Source organism: Scyliorhinus canicula, chromosome 20 (assembly GCF_902713615.1).
Source record: "Scyliorhinus canicula chromosome 20, sScyCan1.1, whole genome shotgun sequence".
NCBI lineage: Eukaryota > Metazoa > Chordata > Chondrichthyes > Carcharhiniformes > Scyliorhinidae > Scyliorhinus > Scyliorhinus canicula.
Genome location: NC_052165.1, coordinates 73570054 through 73584406, shown reverse-complemented (window position 1 = coordinate 73584406; position 14353 = coordinate 73570054). Strand labels below are relative to the sequence as shown.

The following is a 14353-nucleotide window of genomic DNA, read 5'->3' as shown; positions in this document are numbered from 1 at the left end:
AGTAGGCCATTCCTACTCATCCTAGCTGTGCATTTCATTTCAGCACATGACCATTAAGAGCCCCTTTATTCATATTTAAAGAAGAAAATCTGTGAACAGCCTCAAAATAATTATGTTGTGTAATGGACATAAGTAAGGACAAGCTTTTTTCTACAAAGCACCGTGAGTATTTCGCCAAACCTTGCAGTGTAACAGAAATCTTTTTCCGTCAGTCTCTGGTTAAAGTTGCTCAATGTATATTCGCACCTGCCACATATAATTTTGTGCTTTTCGTCTGAATGGCTGAAATTGACAAACACCAGGGTTATGGAACATGCGAGCGACAAATGTGAAATTGATTAGGTTCAGATTTGGTCAGTTGACTGTTTACTGTAGGGCTCTATTGAAATAGACGCTGTTAATTGTAAGTTACTGTTTTTTGTATTGTGTTTTCCGTCCGTCTCTGGTTAAATACAATCGTTTTTATATTGGGCACTTTTTAAATAGAGTCAATTTACTGAAAAATATGTTAAAATGACCTTTGTTTTCTATAGGTTTAAATTGTTTAAATCAGGGGTGGGCAAACTACGGCCCGCGGGCCGCATGCGGCCCGCCAAAGGTATTTCTGCGGCCCACCAAGTCATTAAAAAAAAAAAAAAAAAAAATTTTTTTTAAATTTTTTTTTTTTTTTTTAATTTTTTTTTAAGGTTAATGGGGGCGGGCTGTTGGGTTACTTACTGGTATAGGGTGGATACGTTGACTTGAGTAGGGTGATCATTGCACGGCACAACGTCGAGGGCCGAAGGGCCTGTTCTGTGCTGTACTGTTCTATGTTCTATATGAGGCGCCCAGAATCATAACCGGGTGAAGTAATTATTTTACTTAATATACTATGCGGCCCTTTGTGAATTGTGAATTTCTGAATGTGGCCCTTGCACGGAAAAGTTTGCCCACCCCTGGTTTAAATAGATTCCATTCACTCCAGAGCGCTGTTAAGAAGTCTGTTGGTTTAAATAGATTCCATTCACTCCAGAACGCTGTTAAGAAGTCTGTTGGTTTAAATAGATTCCATTCACTCCAGAGCGCTGTTAAGAAGTCTGTTGACTGTACTGTTTTTATTGGGCTGGCGATGAGTTGGGCTGGCGATGAGTTGGGCTGGCAATGAGTCGGCGGCGATGAGTTGTCCCATTCCCCCTCAAGGTTAGGGCTTGGCCCCTAAAGGTGCGGATTTCTCCGCACCTTTGGGGCAGCCCGACGCCGGAGTGGTTCATGCCACTCCATCCCGCCGGGACCCCCTGCCCCACCGGGTAGGAGAGAATCCCAGCCCTTGTCCTTGTTAGTCTTCCTCGTGAGACCCGAAGCATTTCGATAACTGGTGAGATGCTATCTCCAGTTTTGCTGTTGCTTTGCCTGTCTGGGACCTTCTCAGTTCTGGAATAATTATGGGAGAGTAGGGTAGAAGTCATTGCGCACCCTGTGTTGAGCATCCCGTTTCCCACGCTGTTTTCGGTGTTAGCCGCTTGGCTGTCCTCTCTGGTCTGATTACTGGGCGAGCCTTGAAGCGCTTCACCCCCTGTTCCCTGTTGCTGCTGCTGGACTTCTTCCTCAGGCTGTTTCCCACCAAGTTCCACTGCTTCTCTGTGGGTCTGACCACCGCTGCCACCATCTGTTATTGTCGGCTTGTCTTGCAAGATGTTAGGTGTCTTACTCTAAGCATGAGATCTGGCTGGAGGCAAAGATCCTTTTTCAACGTAACCTTTATTTGCATAGTTACAAAACACTAAGTCAGAACTACTGCTTATTTCTCAGATGCTCTCTTCTATGTGACGTCGCTATTATGCAATATATGCTCAGGATCGATTGTTTGAGTAGTGTTGGAGTTGACCTTTTACTCTGCACTTGAAACCAGAGACTTTCACATGTTATTGATGGTATCATGTGAACCAATGTTACATGGTCAGAATATCACCTGAACTATCTTCCACGATGCTTCCAACAAGAATAGGCAACTACTCCACCAAAATATTAAATACAGATGAACAGCTAATAGTGCAACACCAAACTCACAACACTTGAGGAATTAATAGCTGCAGCACATGAATAAAGTGGGCTCTGAATCAGGATAGGCAGGATTTAATCTCTCTTCCCATTAATCCCTCCCAAACCTGCAGTTTGACTGGGATCTGCCACGCACTCCTGCCTGACAAGAGCCTTCTCATTCTTCACTGTCTGTCAGAATAGCAGAGTCCAGTATCAGGACATCCCTCCCTCAACGCACTCAGGGATGTCAATGAACTAGGAGCAACAATCCAAAATTAATTGAAATTCTGCCCCACTGATATGGCTGCAGAATTAGGTACAGTTCCACATGAAGAAGTGTATTTTTTTTTTAAAAAGGGAAGGCTGGAGGAGATGTCTAATCCTATGTGATTTGACATAACTGGTCTGCTGTACCTAAAATGATTATTTATTTATTTTTTAAATTTAGAGTACCCATTTATTTTTTCCAATTAAGGGGCAATTTAGCGTGGCTAATCCACCTACCCTGCACATCTTTGGGTTGTGGGGGTGAAACCCACGCAGACACGGGGAGAATGTGCAAACACCACACGGACAGTGACTCAGGGCCAGGATTTGAACCCGGGTCCTCGGTGCCGTAGGCAGCAATGCTAACCACTGTGCTACCATTCTGCCCACCTAAAAAGATTATGATAACAGTTCAGACACACAGTCGGCTGTCCCGAATTTTACTGCAGTTTTACGCCGATATTTTTTGAATGTGATTTTTTTTTTTAAAATTACCCCTCTTTTGGAAAGCCAAGTGTTTTCGATCGAATGCTAATTAAAACATTACCCTTTCATTACTTGGATTTGGGTTTGAATCTAACTCGGGATAATGAGATGAAGGGAATATTTTCTTCTTTCACAGTCTGACAGGTCCCTAATGAATTATGTAATTTCAATCCAGTCTGGTGGGGCAAAAGCATGTTTGGCCTCAATTTTAGCATTTCTGAAAGAAGCTAGATAATAGCCAATACAGGAAATGAAATTGTCTTAATGATGCAGACAGTATGCCTCTCTCAAACTGTCCTAAAATCTCCTTGTGCGAAATGGTGTCAAATTTTGTTTGATATTGCTCGACGAGGCATCTTGGGTTGTTTTATTGCATTAAAGGTGCTCAGCAAATAGAAGTTGTTTTTGTTCCACTGTCAATAAATAATCATTTTAGGTACAGCAGACCAGTTATGGCTTGCATGACTACAATTCTAAAGTTTTAACTGTTTGGTGCTGTATTATTCCATGATTCTATCTGAAACAAAATGTTAATTCAGCACCCTTTAGTACCAGCGTTTCCCAGGCCCCGGGATTCACTGGCCCCACTGGCACAGAGTGATTCCAGCGCCACTTGATACTTGTTTCCAAAAACCGGAACCACATGTGTCGGCCACACCGGGGACTCTGAGGATATTGGAGCCCCCGGGTGGTCAGGGACAGGGCAGGCTAGTGCCTCGGCACTATCAACTTGGCACCCTGGCAGTTTCAACACTGAATGGTTTGTGGGTGGGTAGGGGGGAGGGGGGAGGAATGGAAGGCGGGGGAGGGGATATGGAAGTTTGTGGGGGGGGAGGGGGGTATGGAAAGTGTTTCAAAATAAAACTTTATGCTCCAGCCATAAACATATCATACCATACCTTTTATAATTCAAGTTTAACATCACCTTATGATTGTTTTATTTAGAATACCCAATTATTTTTTTCCAATTAAGGGACAATTTTAGCGTGGCCAATCCACCAACACTGCACATCTTTGGGTTGTGGGGGTGAGACCCACGCAGACACGGGGAACCTTATCATTGTTAACTGGGTGGCACGGTAGCATAGTGGTTCGCACTGTTGCTTCACAGCGCCAGGAACCTGGGTTCGATTCGAGCCTTGGGTCACTGTCTGGTCGGAGTCTGCACGTTCTCTCCGTGTTGGCATGGGTTTCCCCTGGATGCTCTGGTTTCCTTCCACAAGAACCAAAAGACGTGCTTGTTAGATTATTTGGACATTCTGAATTTTCCCTCTGTGTACCCGAACAGGCACCAGAATGTGGCGACTAGGAGATTTTCAAAGTAACTTCATTGCGGTTACTATGTAAGCCTACTTGTGACAATAATAAAGGTTATCATTTGTCAACTTCCTCAGTCCCCCCCCCCCCCCCCCCCCCCCCCCCCTCACCACCGCAGTGTACTTTCCAGTGGTGGGAGGCTCGCCATTGGCTGCTGGCAGGATCTTACAATCCCACCGATGTTTACACCCTGCTGCTGGGGAACCATCCACTTGGGTCGTCTTTGGCGATGAGCTTTAGCCTTTCACCTTGCTCTTTCAATTGGAAAAACAAGAAATGAAATGAAATGAAAATCGCTTATTGTCACAAGTAGCTTCAAATGAAGTCGCCACATTCCGGCCCCTGTTCGGGGAGGCTGATACGGGAATCGAACCATGCTGCTGGCCTGCCTTGGTCTGCTTTCAAAGCCAGCGATTTAGCCCTGTGCTAAATAGCCCCTGCTAAAACTCACTTAAGCCTGTTTCCAGTTACCTTTCCCACATCCAGAATATATTGTAACATATTTTTGATATATATTTGAAAATAATTAATAAAGGCAACTCAAAATTGAGCCTTGAAATGGCAAGTCCCAATTGATTTCCATTGTGCTGAGTCAGGTAATGCCAAGTGACAAGATGGTGGAGGCCACAATTGTTTCACGCCCCTGGACAAGGTGTGGGTTGGCGAGAAAGATGGAAATCAGTCAAAGCTTTCCTTCTCTGAGGATTGCCACTGGAAAGTGTCCATGCATCAAAATAGAGCAGACAATTTTGGACTTGGCTTTGATGTTTCCCAATCTACGATTTTTCACTGGCAAAGAGTAGCCATTGCATCCCAGTTACAACAGGGCAACTGACACCAGTGGAACTACAACTCTACAAATGTCATACTTTCAGAAGAGGAGAATTTGGTAAATATTCGGAAAAGTATTGAAGTGGTTGTGTCATTGCCAATATGGTGGAATAATCTGTTTGTTTCTCCCCTACAGGATGGCGGTTTGCTTATTAACAACCCTTGTGCATTGGCCATACACGAGTGCAAGCGTCTATGGCCAAACACCCCATTTCAGTGCGTAATCTCCCTTGGAACTGGACGCTACGAAACGCTGGGGAAAAATGTGACCTACACAAGCCTCAAAGCAAAACTGACTAATGTAATTAGTAGTGCCACAGATACAGAAGGTTAGTCATTGTAAGGTAACTGCAGTGACAGATTTTCTTGGTCATACCGTATTCTGCACTGTCCTGATGTAAATTTAGCATTAGTCATTGCTACAAAAGATCAGATCAAATAAAAGGGATAAGTCTTAAAGCAGCTCAAAAATAAAGTAATGGATTTGGTGTTGTCGGTGACAAAACTGGAAAATGAAGAGGTACTAAAATGTGGATGATTACTGAAAAGCTGTGAGCATGTATATGGCCAAGCAGTGAACATATTGCCATGATTCAATCCAATCTTGTCAACTTTCAAGCTGCAGACTTCCCTTGGGTCTTCTTACATCTGACTTGGGCAGAGGTGTTTAATGAAAACGTTAGTGACTAAATGTGGTAAATATGCGCAGAGGTACAAACTATGATGCACACAGCCAGTCCATAGACATTAATGGACTTTTTAAACATTGGAAAGATTTTTAAACATGTCCCTCTTTCAGACATTTTAAAGCTTGGCATTCAGTGAAAGAAGTGCAGATATTTTGCATCAGAATCTTTCAAGAGCAGAATCCACCCCCTGCCTCCTTGTGATGAGCCATTTTGGAGCCCCATAAATGTGGTTTTACACCCACTCTTTTAAAAAGAAAATGCCTCTTTTTAATATAAAATGTACCATAAACCATGCATCGTCCATGTGTTTGTCTTTGTGAATCAACACAGAGAATCAACAAGCTGTACGCAAACTTTAAACAAGTGCTCTAGTTAACTTGCACCTATCAGAGGTTCCTGGCACTTGGACACCTTGGGACTCTAACTGAGGACTGATATCTCAACACGGATAATAGGTAGCCTTTTTGAAACTTCTAGTCCGCAAAAATTTCAACGAGGAAAACGAGCCAGTGAGAAATATAAGCACCAATAGGCAATTGGACATCGATGGCTGGTTTGTCATGTTATCCGTGTCCTTCCGGAAGGCAGGACCCGGGTTGATTGTCTGCTCATGCTTGATCCTGAGCTGTTTTCTTAGTTTTTTTTTGGTCAGCACTGGTTTGCCAAAACCTTCTAATCTCAGCGGCATGGTGAGGAGGCTGGCCCCAGGTTTACCTCGGCCAGAACAGGAATCGAACCCACGCTTTTGGTGTTGTTCTGAACCATCTAGTCAACTGAGCGGACCAGCAGCCCCTTAAATGAATGCCTGCCTCCGTTTATTTTTGATTTTATTCCCAAGTGCTGCGTTTCACTTCCAGATGCTACAAAAGCTACAGTTGTATCTGAAGAACTCTTCAAAACTGGCACCGTCTATTAAAACCATCCTATAGTTTTTGGTGTTAAGTAGCAGCTGATTGAGACCCCTTTGATACGTTAAGTAAAGGTGGTGAGAGATGGTCACATCTCTGTCACTGGAATTTGAGTCCACTGAGGGCTGTTCAATGAGCTTTACTAAAGGATATTTTGTGATATTTTCCATTCATTTTTCCCAGGCTTCAAACAAAATACATGGGCACTGTAAATTGCCCTCTAATACAGCATAAATATCAATAATCACAAATTAGTATTGACCCAGTAATGTTAACAACTGGCTGCTGAAGTGGTGGTAGAAATATTAGCTGCTTGCGGGGGTGACTTTAGCTTGGATGTTGTATTACAAATAGCAAGCCACTTTGTCCTGGTAACCACCAAGTTTCTAATTTCCTCTGCAAAGTGCATTTTCCAGCTATGGTCTTTCATTAGTGTTTATGGTAATGACATCCATTGGTAATAATGTAATCTAGGGCGTGATCTAATGCGAACGTTCTACGTTTTTCACGGGTAATTTCCTGGGTGTTTCTCGACCGCTGGGCCCATATTGTGCTGAAAATGAGCCCCTACGAGCTTCTGGCTGATTCACTAGACTCTCACTCGGCAGCCTTCCGCTAACAGGGGAGCTGCTTTTAAACTCCCTCCTCCTCCCCCCAAAGTCACTTCAACTCAGCACACAAGCGTGACACCATACAGACCTGCTGCACGCAGGGCTCTAGACGCCATGGAGGCAAGACAAGACACCCTGTTCCCCCGAGGGAGCCGGGGAGGCAGTGGCAGCAGCCTTCAGTTCAGGCATCGTGACCAGGAGGACCACCGTACAGCGCAGGAAGAAGACCAATGACCTCCACCGGGCTGCAAGGGCAAGTGAACACTGGCCCCCTGGCATCAGTCTCGCCTGCTACAACCCCCCCTCCCCCCCCTCCCCGACACTCTGCACCCTCCCCCCGCTCCCCAAATAAGTAAGCGGCTGGCACCTCCCGTATCCGAGCACTACGCTTGCGCTCCAGCACACCCTGACACACACTAGCACGACCCATCCATGCCCAGGTGCAGTATCCACATATACCCCCCGCCCTGATTCACCAAGTGCGCAGCTCACAATACCCCCGCTGTATCAAGAGGTATTCATTCTGAAAGTGCTAACAGTGTAAAACATTCTTTCAGAAAACATTAAGCAATAAAAGTTCATTTAGCTTGTCAAGCCCATTATGCAGACTCTGCCATTGACTTGTCTGCCTCACTATGAAACCACAACTTTGAAAGGCGACGTTAGTTATACAATGTGCACGACTGTCTTCAGCTTTCTCTTGTTTACCTCATTTATATATATATATATATATATATTTATATGTCTGCATATCTGCCTCATTTCGTTTTTGACCATTATTGAACTCTCCTGTTTTTCTTCTAAATGTTTATTTCAGAAGTTCATACCATGCTTGATGCACTTCTGCCTCCTGACACCTACTTCAGGTTCAATCCTTTCATGAGTGAGGATGTAGTATTGGATGAAAACCGGAAGGAGAAGCTAAATCAGTTGCAAATGGATGGGACCCGGTACCTTGAACGGAATGAACCCAAGCTGAAGAGGGCTGCTCTGATACTTGGTCAGGAGAAGGGCGTGCTTCAGAAAGCATCTGATTGGTTTAAATTAAAAGCAGATATGTACGATGGCCTTCCTCTTATTTCCAAGCTATAAAATGAAAATGCATCCTTCTCGGAATCTAGTTGCAACCTGATCAGTGTAATTCAGTCATAGTGACTAAATCAGTCTGCAATGCTTCAAACCTTGAGAAGCGACACTGAATTTTTGTTTAATACTTGAAGCAGTTTTTTTTTAACAAACAAGTACCAGTGTTGCTCATTTTCCAGATTGTTCATCCAAGTTCCATTCTCATCATGCTTCAAAATTGTTCCTCCCTTTGTCTCTGACTGATATCCGGGTGATACTCCATATATTTCAATGGATATAGTGTCTACCTTATGCTAAGTTTTGGTTTGGATTATTTATTTTGCCAATAATCAAATATTTTCTTTATGCTAAATGAATTTTTTTTGTAGACATTGAAGTATGGATGTGGTTTTCCCACTTACATGATCATGATATTTGTAATTAGTTTATGTGTTCCCTGCACACCACAAAAGCTTGCCTTACACCACGTCTTGCAATTTTCATTATTTGAAAGCAGCTCAGTGTTCTTAATAAAGGCACTTGAACATGCTCCATCCACACAGTGGATAATGTAGAACTTGTGTCTGTTGTTTGAGTATGCACACTTCATCATATTTCCTGAGAAACTGTAACATGCTACTACATTTCCATTTTCTCTTGTATATCAATAAACTTTGTAGCTTTAAACCAGCACAACGTTAGTCTGTTGGATTCTGCCAGTGTCTTTTCTCTGCTGTTGACGCACACGTCAACTGCACACTCAAGTTTCCTCTCTTTATGTCTGTTAGCTTTGACAGTGTCCACAACTATTCAACTGGAGGGATCAGAATCTCATTATCCACAAATGCATGCTACTGTGTGCACCTATTTCTTTTTAATTTATTCATGAGAGGTGGAACAAGCATTTTCTCATTAATTACCCAATTGTCAATTTTTGATGTCCATTCTTAATACCCCTTGAAGTTGGTGGTGAGCCTTGTACCACAGCAGTTCATGTGGTAGGTACACTTAGAATGCAGAGGTCTGCCAAGCAGCAATTTAAAAATGTCACTTTTTATCTTTCCTAAGCCAGAAGACAGTGACCAGTTGCATCAATCAGGTCGGTGGAAAACCACTTATTTGGCACTATGCTCGGGGGAGGTGGTGGTGGTGTAGTGCTGTTGTCATTGGACTAGTAATCCAGAGAACCAGGGTGTTGCCCTGGGGACCTGGGTTCAAATCCTGCCATGTCAGATAGAGAAATTTGAATTGAATAAAAATCTGGAATTAATGATGAAACCATTGTTGATTATTGTTCACTAATGCCCTTTAGGGAAGGAAATCAGCCATCTTTACCTAGTCTGGCCTATGTGTGATGGCAGATCTAATTACTCTCCAATGCCGTCTGAAATGTCCGAGCAAACCAATCAGTTCAAGGGCAATTGGAGATGCATAATCAATGCTGGCCCAGCCAGCTACGCACATTTCCCCAGAATGAATAATATAAAACATGATAACACAGATTAGGAAACAAACCCGAGAAGATTCCTGTTCTGCACAGTTCAGTTGTTCCGCAGAAAAACAATTGAGGCAAGTCTCTAATACAATTTTTTAAAATCAGCCTATAGGCTTATATTCATTTTAAAGTAGTTGCTATGACATGAAGGGCTTGCGTGCCTTACAGCGAGTGCACTGGACTGGTGCCTGGAACGGGGGATTGTCCCATGAGAAGAAATTGAGTAGATTAGGCCAAAATTCCCTGGAGTTTAGAAGGAGGGGATTAAAGCATATCAAATTCTTGAGGAGCTTGGAGGGTATATTCTGAGAAAATATTTCCCCTATCTGTGGAATACAGTCCATTGGGGTCACAGACTCAGAATAAGGGGTGACCCATTTTGGACTGAGTTGAAACATTCCTTCACTCAGAGGGTTGTGAATCTTTGGAATTCTCTACTCCAAGAGCCAAAATTTTTGCGAATGTTCAGGACTGAGGTTGGCAGATTCACGGAGACTAAGGAATATGGGGATATGGTGGGAAGGTGGAATTGAAGGTAAATTAGCTTGTTGGATGGCAGTGCAGCTCAAAGAATTTAAAAGGCTAATTCCAACTCCTATTTTTTGTGTACTTGGATTATAATTTCATCATAAAGACAGGAAATGATGAAAATGCTCAGCAGGTCTAGCAGCACCTGTGGAGAGAGGAGCAGAGTTAATGTTTCAGGCCAGTGACCTTTTGTCTCATCTTTATGCCTCACCTCTCACACTCAGAAACTCCTCTCAATATTAGTCCACTTGCACCACCCCCAAGTTGAACAAATCATGCCCTGGTTACTCATCGTCGCATGAATATGCAACAAAACCCATCTCTGACACAACAGAAATTCTGATTAGATTGCTCTGCAATTCACTACCCTTCACTGAATGACTGGTAATGGATCTTGCTTTCAACATCTCAGACCAGCCAGGTATATATCCAAGTATTATATACTAAAACTGATGTGTGTCTCACAATCCACAGTAGTATGTCGCTAGATGATGCTAAGAATACAATTTTCTGCGGCTCATTGAACAGAACAGACCTCTGCCTAACATAACCTGATGGGCTGTTTCACTCCTTCCTGCCTCCCAGATGTATATAAGTGACATTTAACCTGATTTAAGTTCTCCAAAAGAACCCTGAAACCAGCCTCCAATTAAACCTCTGCCCTAAAGGCCAAAATAGTTTCCGAAAAAGAACATCAGAGGCTGGATTGGGAATCTGGGAAACACATTTTCCTCTGCCTTCCTGTTCCCAAGGCATTTTCGAGTGGCCATTCCGTGGGGGTGGGAAGGCCTGATGTTAAAAATTCTTGCACACCGTTCCAAGACCAGGTGTTCCCATTGTGAAGACTAGTGGAAAAGTGCCATTTTTGCCTGTTGGTGTGGATTTTCAAAGCTCTTTGAAAAAATCTTATTGGAGAGAAGAAGCCTGCTGAGGAATCGGGAACAATATGATAGGCAAGTGTAAAAATATTTGACATATTGAAATGTCATTATTAGGTACTGTATTGTAATGTAGATGTGTTTTTGATGCAATGATTCATCACGGGGATTGTTCCTGCAAAGGGAAGTTGACCTTTACGTTGACCAATATTATGTAATTGTTGTCATGTATTAAATCCAGTTGTCATAAGTGACATGAATTAAAAATGGACAAAAATGTCCTGTCAGCCTCTGCTGCCATGGTGCTGTGATTTACAACTCTGGCTGTTTTTTTTTACTTTGAAAGTTAAAAGAAAATCTCTGATGTAACTTCTTATTTCTTTGCAAACCAAATAGGCACTTAAAGGATTACATTTTAGTTTACACTGGAGTAAGTTTTTTTTTTTAGTATCAATGATGCTGTGTTTGAATTCAGAGTTTTAGTATATTGTAAGGGATTTAATAACCCCCCCCCCCCCCAATTATTTTGAAATAACTCCCATTGTTATTGCATGGCTCATGAGGACTGACAATGGAGGATCTGAGGTGGCATAGGGGTGAGTGATGGGTATGGTTGAGGGGGCCTTTTTGGGAGCTGGGCTGCTGTATTGGAGAATGGAAACGGGGCTTCCGACCACCCCACCCCTGCACCAACACTCCTCGCGTACTCCCCATCGATTCTTGCAAAATGCACCGCAAACGAAAACCCAGCACGGGCTTGTCGTGCATTTCAGAAGGCACTAAACTGCACAGGCCTGGTTTTTCCCAAGTCCTCACAAACATTAGGCCCCAGCTATCTCAGAAATTTGAAGAGAATAGATTGTGTTTGTCTAGACAGTTTGTTTAAATTAAATTGAATTTATAACTAAGATCATGAGCCACTCAAATTATTAAAAGAGCAATGCATGTTAAAATCCCGTAACTCTTAAGAGCAATGGTGTGTACGTTTTAAAAATTAATTTACAGGATGTGAGCGCTGCTGGCTAGGCTAGCATTTATTGGCCATCTCCTAGTTGCCTTGATAATAATAATATAATAATCGCTTATTGTCACAAGTAGGCTTCAATGACGTTACTGTGAAAAGCCCCTAGTCGCCACATTACGGAGCCTGTTTGGGGAGGCCGGTACGGGAATTGAACCCGCGCTGCTGGCCTTGTTCTGCATTGGAAGCCAGCTGTTGAGCCCACTGGGCTAAACCAGCCCCAGGTGGTGCCAGCGCCGGAAGGTGGTGGCGAGCTACCTTCTTGAACTGCTGCAGTCCCTGTGATATACATACACCTACCGTGCTGTGAAGGAACAGAGATATATTTCCGAGTCAGGATGGTGAGTGAATTGGAGCAGAACTTCCTGGTGGCAGTGTTCCCCTGTGTCTGCTGCACTTGTCCTAGATGACAGCGGTTATGTGTTTAAAAGGTGCTATCCAGGCCACATGGACTGTAGCAGTAGAAGAAGGAGGCTCATGATCATCTTCTGCTAATTACAGATGGGCCATAAACGCTGGCTTTCCAGCGATGCTCACCTCCCATGGACAAATAATGCAAAAAGACAGTAAAAAATGCAAACAAAGTATTCTGGAGGAGTAGGTTTGTAAAAAAAAAAAGTGCTGAAATAAAAACAAATTGCTGTAAAAAAACCAGCAACATCTTTAGAGAGAGAAACAGTTAATTTTCACAATCCATATAATTTCTTCAGAGCGGTAGAAATGGGATCAATTTTATACTGTTAGCGAGTGTGGGGCAGGTGGTGCAAAATAGAAGGCATTGGATAAATGGGAGCTCAGGAGAGATTTGACAAAGATGTCCTGGACAAGACAACTAGAGTGCCAATAATATTGTTAAAGGCTAAAGAAGGTGCTATTGGGGCAGAAAGGTAAAATAGCAGAATATGTTGGTGGAATGAGGGTCACTGCTCTGAAAAGAAAAACATAAGTTACAGATGGCTCTATTGGGGGAGGGGGTTGGGGAAATAGTAAGATTTTTAAAGATTGAAATGAAAGAGAGTACATGGTCAAGCTGTTGAACTCAATGTAAAGTGCTAAATCTGAAGATGAGTTGCTGCTGAACAGCCTGGAAGTGTGGAGGCAGGTTCAATCGAGGTATTCAAGAGGGCATTGGATGATTATTTGATTAGAATCAATATGCAGGGGTACATGAAAAAGACGGGGAATAGTACTAAGTCACGCTCGTTTGAAGAGCTGTGCAGATACTGAGCCAATGGCCTCCTTTCACATGGTAATGAGTCTCTGATTCTGTGATTAATTAACCCCAATACCATCCTCTCAGCAATGTAATCATTGGAAACTTAGCTAACATAGCCTAATAGTACAACAGGATATTGGGGTTTTGCACCATGATCCAAAATTGTTTGGCAGAAATCCAACAATGGGCAGCAAGTAAAATTAACAAGGATTTCCCTTCTGTGGCAGTTGGGATCTGAATTGCCCCCTCAGCTTCCCTCTTGCCCTACTGACAACCACCCATCTACCCAGGCATTAGACCTTCTTCATTAGTCATAAATTGTGGTATCTTATTAGAAACCTAGATTATATTACTGGATTATCCTTGTCTACTCTCTCCGCTATGGAGATCTTGTGTGCAATGGATTGCATCCCTGGCTCTGAGAAAGAAGCTTTGGGTTTGAGCCCCACTCTAGGGCTTGATGGGCAAGGAAGGTGCCATAATGGAGCCCAACAGAGGGGGCAAGAGGGGGAGAGACTCCTGGTCAGCCATGCTTGATGTGGCGTGGCATCCCTCAAGCTATAAGACTTTGGTGACAGACTACTGACCTGTTCCAGGACTAAGGGCAGCACAAGTGGCCAGTACTGTGGCTTCACAGTGCCAGGGTCCCAGGTTTGATTCCCCGCTGGGTCACTGTTTGTGCGGAGTCTGCACGTTCTCCCGTGTCTGCGTGGGTTTCCTCCGGGTGCTCCGGTTTCCTCCCACAGTCTAAAGACGTGCAGGTTAGGTGGATTGGCCATGCTAAATTGCCCTGAGTGTCCAAAAAGGTTAGGAGGAGTTATTGGGTTACGGGAATAGGGTGGAAGTGAGAGTTTAAGTGCAGACTCAATGGGCATAATAGCCTCCTTCTGCACTGTATGTTCTATGTTCTAAGCTATGGAACCAGACAAAAGGCCTGCCTTAGTTCACCAGGTGCGGGAAGAGAAAACAAAACGACAAACTCCCTCTGCTATCTCTTTGAAGAATTCAAGAAGTTTGGTCAA

At 43.3% G+C, this 14353-nt stretch overlaps 1 protein-coding gene across 1 annotated transcript in view; it reads left to right on the top strand.

The window, feature by feature from the left end:
• pnpla8 (patatin-like phospholipase domain containing 8) overlaps positions 1-8889 on the top strand; it is a 104539-nt gene extending 95650 nt beyond the window's left edge. The window contains exons 9-10 of the mRNA XM_038780236.1: positions 5057-5249; positions 7946-8889. Of these exons, the coding sequence (XP_038636164.1) occupies positions 5057-5249; positions 7946-8220 (468 nt within the window). The 3' untranslated portion in view covers positions 8221-8889. The remainder of the gene's footprint in view (positions 1-5056; positions 5250-7945) is intronic.
• The last annotated feature ends 5464 nt before the right edge of the window (positions 8890-14353 follow it).